Genomic DNA, 11,193 nt, shown 5'->3' on the forward strand with positions numbered 1-11,193 from the left:
TAAGCAATGTGTGTTGTTCACTGAGTTTAGGTGCTTGGGGACAGAAAATGCTGCTTGAGGCTTTAATTGTTATGTATTTAATATGCCTTACTTTTCCTGCCGCTTTTTATATCACTTTTACTTGTCAGAGAAAGTCTTGCCTGTTGAATGTATTTTAACTTCTCTTTACTTTTACTTAGCATCACCCTGCATATGAAGATCCCCTGCCCTCTATATCCAGCTCAGTGTTTTACCATCAGCAGTGTGAGACTGAAGTGAGATGATGCTGTGGTTTAATAAGAATTTTTTCTATGTTTGGGAGAAAATCTTACTTAAAGGTGGAAAAATATTTCTTACCTAAAACGTTATGCTTTTATAGTTTTACATAGTGTATCTAATAAATATAGAATAATTTTCATCGTTAGTGAACATGTCAATTTTATTAACAACAAATACCTAGATTTTAGCAACTTTTAATTCACATACAATATGAAAACATTTAGCTGCAGATGTCTATGCCAGGAGAACAGCAATTATAATAAGCAGTCATTTATCAAATAAAACATACCTTAGGCTTTCGCATTGATTAGTCTGTAATAAAAGAACAAATCACTGAAACATCCATAAATAATTTATTTTCTTTAGTAGACCAAATATTTAAATAAGAACTAGCAATACACAATTTCTGAAGAAAACCAAAGATTGAATTTTGGTTTAAAATGTGTATTTGAAGTTTAATAGAATTTAAAATCAACCGATTTGCTACAATTCTAGAATATTATTCTATTATTATATTATACAATTTAGTTCTTTACAGCAGTTCCTTTACTTGAATGAATGTACTAATTGTGAATATGCCAATTTATTGTGTACTGTAATGTATGCTAGAATAAAGATATATATATAAAAAAATAAAAAATTATTGGACTCTTTCTCTGCATTAAGTCAAATTAGCACAATGTGCAAATGAATTGTCTTTATTAAATTAAATAAATACTGTATATGCATTTACATCTCAAGTGTGCGATACTTCATTTAATCTGTTTATATGTCAATTTTATTATAGCTTTTATATGTGAAATGTTCTTCTAAACCCAGTGGAAAAAGTGAACGAGGCTCCACCTGAACTCAAAACCATATTTAAAAGTTTCATTTATGGAAATAAATGTGTAATATACAAACAAATAAATAAAAAGTTTATTTTTGGCTTTCCTTTCTTGCAAAGTACAAGTTACAAGTTACGATCATCTTGTCAAACGCAGCGTTATCTACAACCGAGCAATTGCGTCATACTTACGTCACTTGCCGCTTCTCGAGGGCACTCATTGGACATGAATTCTATTTCCGGTTGATGGGAGAGTGTTGTTGGTGGAATAGCGATGGGGGAAATCTTTGGGTTCACGAGTAAATTGAGTTCGTATTCAATGACCCAGCTGAACGAGCTGCTCGAATACGATGACAAGCTCCATGAAATCGTCAAAGAAATGGACGAGGTAAGTGCGCGCTGTCACCAAGCCCAGGCGAGACTTTGCTGGACTCTCTTCATTGCAAAACGCCTCTTCTTTGTCATATATATATATATATGAAGATCCCCTGCCCTCTATATCCAGCTCAGTGTTTTACCATCAGCAGTGTGAGACTGAAGTGAGATGATGCTGTGGTTTAATAAGAATGTTTTCTATGTTTGGGAGAAAATCTTACTTAAAGGTGGAAAAATATTTCTTACAAAAAACATCATGTCCGCCGTCATATATATATATATATATATATATATATATATATATATATATATATATATATATATATATATATATATCGGCGGATATTTATTGTTTATATTTGTTAATGTTTACTGTACTTGGAGTGATGATAAGAATCTAGAAATCATGAGCTACAGAAGTGCAGATTGCTCCTTGTTTTGTCTTAAAATGAGCTTTTGTTATGTAATACAATCACAAGAGTAATTTTGCGGTGTCATATCGCAAAGTAACCCTGTTATTATTGCTATTTGTAATCACAGACCATGCTTTTTTTAATCACAGTTTTTTAAGTATCAAAGGTGGATATTTTTTTAAATGAATGCAGTTTTCATGCTTCCTGGTAGATTCACGTGACAAGTGTAACTCCATATATAAAAATAATAATAATAATATAAGTAATTAAAATAAATGTGAAACTTGAATAAACCAGGATTTATGTCTGGTTAAGTGAATAAATTGAATATAATGATAACATGTCTTCCTTGTTGTTTCTTAAGATTAAATTTGGGTTATGATCATTTTGGATTTGTTGGATGATTGTTTTTGGTTTGTTTGACCCTGTATGGAATCACTGCCTGATAAATGATCAACTGATGATTCAGCAGCAGAATGTCATGGTGTCACTGCTCTTAAATGGCACAATGGGTACATGGGTCACACACTTATTTGTGTCATCTGATCGTCACATTTCTTTACATCAAAGAGACGGTACACACAGTGCACAATCTTGCCAGTTTGTACGTTTTTGTGCAGCATTCTTTTGTGTTTTGTGGCATTTTGCAGTCTCTATCAACACACCCTAGTGCAAAGTTCACTAGGACAGAGACTATGTGTACTCTCAATCTTCCTGTTGTGGAATTTAATATGTTGTAAAAAAAAAAAAAAACGTCTTTATGATTATTTAAATATTCAAATAGCTTCATTTATATAGCACATTTAAAAGACAAGTAAAGACCAAAGTGCTGCATATCATCTCAGTTTAAACAGGTAAAAGCCCCCAGTTGCTCTCAGGGGGAAGGAATTGTTTCAAAATCTTGAAACACCAGAGTTTGTGGAGTAACAAAATGAACACTATAGAAAAAATTATTTGTCAAAAAAAATTAAGTATTTAAAAAGCCTTAGTTCAAATGCTTAGTAGAAGCTTTAATTCGACTAATTTAACTTAATACTAAATAACTAATAAACAATGTTTTTTATGTGATTTGTCCATGTGCATCTTAGTCGGATTTCATATGATATTAGATATCATATAGATTTCACACACTTACCTTCAGTTTAATCAGTATTACTGAGATATCTTATTAGTAATTACATTGTAATGTGCTGCTGTTAAGTCTAATATTTTGTAGGTATTTCATACAAGTAACAAGTCTTTGTTATAAATCTGATGTTAATAAAAAACCTTCAAAACATTTTTCCCAAAGTTCTAAGTCCTAAGTTTACAAAAAAAATTTAAATAATAAAAAATAATGAATCAATTAGTTATTATGAAGTAATAATTAATCAGAAATTAAATTATTGTGCTCATAACATGCATTACAGAACATGTTCGAATAAGAAATTTTACAGAATAAACCAGGAACCTAAAGCAAAAGGGAACTACATGTCTCTTTCTGCCAATACGGAGTATCTGCTGAAATGTGGTCTGTCCAGTTATTGAATATGCACCAGTATTTATTTTAATAGTTTTTTCTCTTCAGAAATATGCTTGTATAACATGTTGGCAATAAAACATTGGCTCTAATGCAGACACATGATCAGCTACTGAACAGACCCTTTGTGGATTAGTTTAGGGAATAACAGTGCCTGTTTAAAGTTTGGGAAAATGTCATTGTTTTTGAGAGACATATGCATGTTAATGTTGTTTATATGCAACAGACTAGGGAATTCTTTTTTGAAAGTGAAGATTTATTTTGACAAAACCAATATATAAATGGACAGATGTTTCAACAATGTTTTATTGAAAAATATTCTCTTGGCATGAATAACAGCCTTACACACAGTCTTGGCATCCAGACATTCAGCTGGAATAATTTGCCATTCCTTTTGTAAAACTTGCCAAAGGAATTACTGGCGCTGTTAATCTGAATCTCACTAGCAAATGTGTGTAAATGACTGTTAAGCCCTCACAAAAGGTTTGAACAAAACTTTAAAGTGTAAACAAAATATTGTTTTAAGGTTCATTGTGCTTTTCTGCTTTCTTTCTTTTTGTTTGTTTAAAAGTTCAATACTTTTGGCACTAACATAATTGTAGAGTAGTCATTTAATGTGTCATACATTATATAGCCATTTATATCTACTCTCATGCTAACTGTGCAATACAATATAATATAATGCCTAGTATACAATGTAATATACTCATAACCAAGTTTTCTTGTGCTCCCTGATTTCATTCTTCAGATGCAGGAGATGCAGCAAACTAAAGAGATGACCCTCGCTAGTAACCGCAGTCTCGCTGAGCAGAACCTCAGCCTCCAGCCCAATTTGGAACAACAGAAAATGCAGCTAACCAAGCGCTACTGCTGTTTACAGGAACTCTATGAGGCCTACCAGCTCCGCAAATGCACTCTAGGTTAGTTAAACGCATACATATCTTTACAATTTTTTTAATAGACAGGAAATGTTTTACCACTACTACCAGTTGAGATCTTAAAATGTTACTAAACATTTTAGGATATTTATTTTCTTCTTCTATTTTTTATTTTATTTTATTTATTTTTTTTGGGTAAATGGTGTTTTTGGTTCTGTTCTTACTTTTTTTTTTATGAGTACACACACAGTCTGTGCACAAGAAAGAAAGTAATATAATATAAATGTAAATAATTTTAAGATAATAAAAATGATCTGGTTCTGATTAGGTCTTAAAATTGAGATAAACAGACAAATAACAAATGACATATTATAAGGTCATTATTTATTTTTTTTACAAAATAAAAAGGCACAATGGAAAGGTTTATGTGAAACCTTAAAGCACCTTTTTGCCATCCATAGAACTTCAGAGGCCATGTGCTGCTAAACAAATATTCTTGATTAATTGAACTTAAGCAAGTGTGACCACCTTTATAAAAGTTTTAGCAGATTGCTAGTCTGGAGCAGTGTGTTTTAACATAATGCAATGAGAAAAGACATCAGCAATGACCTTAGAGAATAAATTGTTGCTGCCCATCAATCTATGCTAAGTTATAAGGCCATGAAGAGTGAAAAGTCGGTTGGACCCGATGGCATAGCATGGAGACGGTAGGTGAGGTGGCAGTGGAGTTTTTAACCAGGTTGTTCAAGATTTTGGAAGGTGAGAGGAGTTGATCAGTCACACCATGAAGTTATGGGAAAGAGTAGTGGAAGCCAGGCTGAGAGAGGAGGTGACCATCTGTGAGCAACAGTATGGTTTCATGCCAAGGAAGAGCACCACAGGTGCATTATTTGCTTTGAGAATGTTGATAGAGAAGTATAGAGAAGGTCAGAAGGAGTTGCATTGTGTATTTGTGGATGTAGAGAAATCCTACGACAGGGTGCCAAGAGAGGAGTTGTGGTACTGTATAAGGAAGTTAGGTGTGTCAGAGAAGTATGTGAGGGTGGTGCAGGACATGTATGAGGACAGTGTGACAGCAGTAAAGTGTGCAGTAGGAACGACAGACTGGTTCAAGATGGAGGTTGGAGGATCGGCTTTGAGCCCTTTTCTGTTTGCAGTGGTGATGGATGGGTTGACGGACGAGGTCAGACAGGAGTTTCCCTGGACTTTGATGTTTGTGGATGATATTGTTATTTGTGGTGAGAGTAGGGAGCAGGTGGAGAAGAGCCTGGAGAGCTGGAGGTACATGCTGGAGAGAAGGGGAATGAAAGTCAGTAGGAGTAAGACAGAGTACATGTGTGTAAATGAGAGGGAAGGCAGTGGAGTGGTGCAGTTGCAGGGAGAACAGGTGGAGAAGGTGAAGCAGTTCAGGTACCTGGGGTCAACAGTGCAAAGTAATGGAGAGTGTGTTAGAGAAGTGAAGAAAAGAGTGCAGGCAGGGTGGAGTGAATAAAGAAGAGTGGCAGGAGTGATTTGTGATAAAAGGGTATCTGGGAAAGTTTATAGGACTGTGGTGAGACCTGCGATGTTGTATGCTTTAGAGACAGTGGCTAAAAGACAGGAGGTGGAGCTGGAGGTAGCAGAGCTGAAGATGTTGAGGTTTCATTGGCAGTGATGTGGATGGACAGGATTAGAAATGAGTTTATTAGAGGGACAGCGCATGTAGGACGTTTTGGAGACGATGCGAGGGAGGTGCGATTGAGTTGGTTTGGACATGTGCAGAGGAGGGACATGGGGTACATCAGTAGTAAAATGTGAGGATGGAGCCACTAGGAAGGAGAAAAAGAGAAAGACCAAAGAGAAGGTTTATGAATGGGGTGAGGGAAGACATGCAGGTAGTTGGTTTGAAAGAGGCAGATGTAAAGGACGGGTTTATGGAGACAGATGATCCGCTGTGGCGACCCCTAATGGGAGAAGCCGAAAGAAGTTGTGGTAGCACTATCAGAGCTATTGATTCTGTACTTACCCTTTTCTCTGCGCAAGACAACAAATTTTCTAAGGCTACACTAATCCTGATAAATTTGAAAACGGTGTTTTCATCTAAAAATGTTTCTTGTGTACACTATCGCTTTCAATAATTTTCCAAAAGTTGCTTATTTTATTTGAAATAATTGGAATCCCTAGATTTTGATCTATAGTCTAACATCATCTTTTGAACTCCGACTCTAATGTTGTATGTGTACGTCCCAAAAAAACAAACAAACAATGGCCTTGTCGTTCCAAATATTTTGTAGGGGGCTGTGTGTGCTTTAGTCATTCTGCAAAATGCAGCATGTACATAGCTGATCATAAATCTTTTGTGTAATGTTATTGTTTGGTGTTTGCTCAGATCACAACTCAGGAAAAAGCTCACTAGACACACTGTTAGCCCTGCTACAGGCTGAAGGAGCCAAAATAGAAGAGGAAACAGAGGTAAAATCAGTTTCACCATCAATTTATCAATATTATTCAGTATTTGCTAGTATATTCAGTGTGTACAGTTAAACTAAGTATGTAGCAAAGGCATGTGCAGTACATAAGTTTTCCTGCATTGACATTAGTAATAGGTAAACATTCAGTTTGCACATTCAGCGTTTCAGTCCAGCAAATGGCCCTTTCTTAGTTATATGACAATTATGTATGTGGTCTTTTCTTCCAGTTCCTAATTCAGCTTTATTCCTATCTGCAATTATTTCCCATTTGCTATTTTATTCAATATGCTATATAATTGGTGTGCTAATGTTTCAACAAAGCCAATATGAAGCCTAGCAAGAACGTTTTCAGTCAGGCTGCAACAATATATAATTTGAATTTGAAAGGTCAGCTTCAGAGGCCAGCATCAACAAGAGACATGAATCACTTATTATTTGCTTGTGTGAATGTAGGATGAGTAATGTAAGTTTTGTATCTAAGGGGTGATGAGAGTTATGTGGAAAATCCAAAGCAAATTACCTTTACACTATTCCTGTCTACTTTACTGCAATACAAGTATTCATATTATTAATCTAAATTACTTCACTGTCATTTTAGAACATGGCGGATTCCTTCCTTGATGGCGATTTGTCTCTGGATGCCTTCATTGAAACCTATCAAAGCAAGAGAAAGTTGGCCCATTTGCGGCGTGTAAAGATTGATAAGCTGCAGGAGGTGCTGCTCAAATGTTATCAAATGCCACAGGTTTCGGTCGAGCACGTTCCATCTCAGACGCCCACCTCCACTGCGTCTTTTCACGGCCAGGTTAATGGCTCCCCGGGTCCTACGAGGGCAACACCTTCAACTTCAATCCAGCTGACAGGGCAGCAGGGAGCTTTACCCTACCCAGTAACCCCTAACCCTCCTGTCCAAATGCCCAGCATGGTGCCATCCTACACAGGTCCACTGACACAGCCATACACACCAGCATTTCCCCAGAGGCCTGGTCTTCCACCAAGAACTGGCTTCATCATGCAGTGAAATAATACTCAAGTATTTTTTTTAATGTAAATGAATAACCTGGGCATTTTCCCTGTTGCTAAAAAAAGAGAGAGAGAGAGAGAGAGAGAGAGAAGTTTGTATGGAAGCACTTTGGTCTTGTACAGGTTTATCCTTAAGTGTTGGTGGATTATTATGAATTGTTCTTATTTTATTTTTTTTTTAAAGTGTGAAATATTAATTCTGTAGACATATTCACAAAATGGACCAGTTCAGAAGAAATCGAAATTGCTAAAGAAAATAGTCCAATTGTTAAAATTAGCATGAAAGTTAAAACCATTAATTGATGGCAATAGATTTGAAAGATATGCGGTTTCTTCATGTAAACCATTTTTACATATTGAGTAGAGACTGTAGCCAATTTAATATTTTCAGAAGCACTAAATTAATCATTAGAACTACAGATCCATGTATTCGGGAAACTTTTTGGGGGGAATGCAAATTTTATATATATAAAATGAAGAATTCTGTAATGCATGTAAGGAAATACAGTGGGTTGAATAAGTATTTGATACACTGCCTATTTCAGGTTTTCCCACTTACAAAGAATGGAGAGATTTTTATCGTAGGTACATTTAAACTGTGAGAGACAGATTCTGGGAAAAAAAATCCAGAAAATCACATTATATGATTCTTAATAATTAATTTCCATTTTATTGCATGAAATAAGTACTTGATACAATAGAAAAATAGAACTTAATATTTGGTCCAGAAACCTTTGTTTAAAATTACAGAGGTCAGACGTTTCCTGTAGTTCTTGACCAGGTTTGCACACAGTGCAGCAGAGATTTTGGCCCACTCCTCCATACAGGTCTTCTCCAGATCTTTCAGGTTTTGGGGCTGTCGCTGGGCAACACGGAGTTTCAGCTCCCTCCATATATTTTCTATTGGGTTCAGGTCTGAAGACTGACCACTACAGGACCTTGAAATGCTTCTTATGGAGCCACTCCTCAGTTGCCCTGGCTGTGTGTTTGGGGTCATTGTCATGCTGGAAGACTCAGCCATGACCCATCTTCAATGTGCTTACTGAGGGAAGGAGGTTGTTGCCCAAAATCTTGCGATACATGTCCCCCTTCCATCCTCCCCTCACTACAGTGCAGTTGTCCTGTCCCCTTTGCAGAAAAGCACCCAAAGCATAATGTTTCCACCCACTATTCTTCACGGTTGGGATGGTGTTCTTGGAATTGCACTCATCCTTCTTTTTTCTCCAAACATGGCGAGTGGAGATTATACCAAAAAGTTATATTTTGGTCTCATCTGACCACATGACCGTCTCCCAAGGCCATCATCCAGATGGTTTTTGGCAAACCTTAGACAGGCCTGGGCATGTGCTGGCTTGAGCAGGGGGACCTTGTGTGCGCTGCAGGATTTTAATCCATGGTGGTGTAGTGTGTTACTAATGGTAACTATTAACACTGTGGTCCCAGCTCTCTTTAGGTCATTGACCAGGTCCTTCCGTGTAGTTCTAGGCTGATCCCTCACCTTTCTCAGGATCACTGATACTCCACGAGGCGAGATCTTGCATGGAGCCCCAGTTTGAGGGAGATTGAAAGGCATCTTGGATTTCTTCCATTTTCTAATAATTGCACCAACAGTTGTTGCCTTCTTACCAAGCTGTTTGCCTATTGTCCTGTAGCCCATCCCAGCCTTGTGCAGGTCTACAATTTTGTCCCTAGTGTCCATAGTGGAGAGGTTGGAGTCTAGTTTAATTAAGTTTGGACAGGTGTCTTTTAGACAGGTATCAAGTTTAAACAGGTGCAATTAATGCAGGTAATGAGTGGAGGATAGGAGATAAACTAACAGGTCTGTGAGAGACAGAAATCTTGCTGGTTGGTAGGTGATCAAATACTTATTTCATGCAATAAAATGGAAATTAATTATTTAAAAATCATACAATGTAATTTTCTGGATTTCTTTTTAGATTCTGTCTTTCACAATTCAGGTGTACCTACGATGCAAATTACAAATCTCTCCGTTCTTTTAAGTGGGAAAAATCAGCAGTGTATCAAATACTTATTTGACCCACTGTAACTAGTGTACAAGTAAAAAAAATATATATACTAATACCTTTACAACACATATTTCAAGAAAAAAAAACCTTGGATTCAAATGACCAGCAACCAAAGACCCTTTCCATTCAATCTGATTATATTTTAATTATTTTAATTGCTTTTGTAGGATTCTGAAAATCCTGAAAATGAAACATTTCAGCACATATGTAGTTAGTGATGGCAATTCTAAACTGTCTTACTTTACAATTAGATGTAGCACATGAAACATAATTAAACTAGGAACCCATTTGATCCCAATCCCAAACCATTTGTGCTATGCAGCTCTTTCTAAACCACTCACTGTTATTCCATCCAACAGTGGAACAAAAGGTGCTTGTACAAAGTCATGGCAAATTTGTACAGCATTAAATATGTTCTAGATATGGGCAGGTCTCAAAATCTATATAGATAAAAAAATCCTACTGTATAATACTTGTGTGATTAAATTAGTAATATTGAGTAAGGCTTTGCTGCATTCAAATGAACAGCAATAACTCAAGTGTGCCTTGGAGTAAAAATTTTATTTTATTTAACCCCCCCCCCCCCCCCTTTCTTGATGTCCGTCAAACACATAAGAGGGCGTTACAGTACTGTGTGGTACATTACATAGAACAATAGAACACTTAAGTGTAGTATGTTTTAATTGTTCCCTTTAGTGGTAAACTTTTGAAGTTATGTGACTTTTATAAAATGTTAATTAAAAGAATATCAGTCAAGTCTGGAAATGTCTCAACAGTTTATGACCAAGTTGCCACAATCAGCAACACTTTTGCCCTCTAGTGGAAAAAAGAAATACAATTAAAAACACTATAATGACCTTCATTAAAACAAATCTTTCACCAAAACGTAGTTGCTACTTAATAAACTGATCCTTTACTAGAAAATGTTATTATTTATATATATATATATATATATATATATATATATATATATATATATATATATATATATATATATATATATATATATATATATATATATATATATAATTACAATTAATGTTAGGGAATAACTGTGAAGCACACAGAAATGTTGGAACATTTGGAACATTAATTTTTTTTTAAAATAAATTCACTCAATCAGATGTAAATCCATTTCTCCCCACCCCCCTTCAACTAAGTCAACAACATACTCTTCATAGTCTTTCTCTAGAGCTGCCAGAACTCCATTCAGCTCTAAAATCAACTTCCTCCATTCCCTCTTCCATATGCCAGTGCACAAATACTTTGTTTACATTCATCAGGTTGAACATGTGATTCAGTGTGGCACAGTCCCCAGCGATTGTGGTGGTGTTCAACGTGCACACAGCCCTGAAGAAAATTTTAATTATCGTGTTTTTATCACTGCATAAAACGTTTACACTAATATTTATTTTGATGAACTG

The 11,193-nt window shown here is 35.8% G+C and overlaps 2 protein-coding genes across 5 annotated transcripts in view; both read left to right on the forward strand.

The window, feature by feature from the left end:
- Window positions 1-803, forward strand: part of slc4a5b (solute carrier family 4 member 5b) — a 53,153-nt gene extending 52,350 nt beyond the window's left edge. For 3 of the 4 annotated variants that reach the window (XM_083569049.1, XM_083569047.1, XM_083569048.1), the window contains one exon: window positions 180-801. In XM_083569049.1, coding sequence (XP_083425175.1) covers window positions 180-196 — 17 coding nt within the window. In that variant the 3' untranslated portion in view covers window positions 197-801. Of the gene's footprint in view, window positions 1-179 lie in introns of all 4 variants that reach the window. The other variant, XM_083569046.1, reaches the window with a different exon arrangement.
- Window positions 804-1,230: 427 nt separating this feature from the next.
- vps37bb (VPS37B subunit of ESCRT-I b) lies at window positions 1,231-10,534 on the forward strand. The gene is made up of 4 exons (XM_083569189.1): window positions 1,231-1,472; window positions 4,140-4,311; window positions 6,638-6,720; window positions 7,318-10,534. Exons 1-4 carry the CDS (start codon window positions 1,359-1,361, stop codon window positions 7,738-7,740), a joined length of 792 nt encoding a protein of 263 aa, XP_083425315.1. The 5' UTR covers window positions 1,231-1,358; the 3' UTR covers window positions 7,741-10,534.
- Window positions 10,535-11,193: the final 659 nt, after the last annotated feature.

This window comes from Silurus aristotelis, assembly GCF_946808225.1.
Source record: "Silurus aristotelis genome assembly, chromosome: 18".
NCBI lineage: Eukaryota > Metazoa > Chordata > Actinopteri > Siluriformes > Siluridae > Silurus > Silurus aristotelis.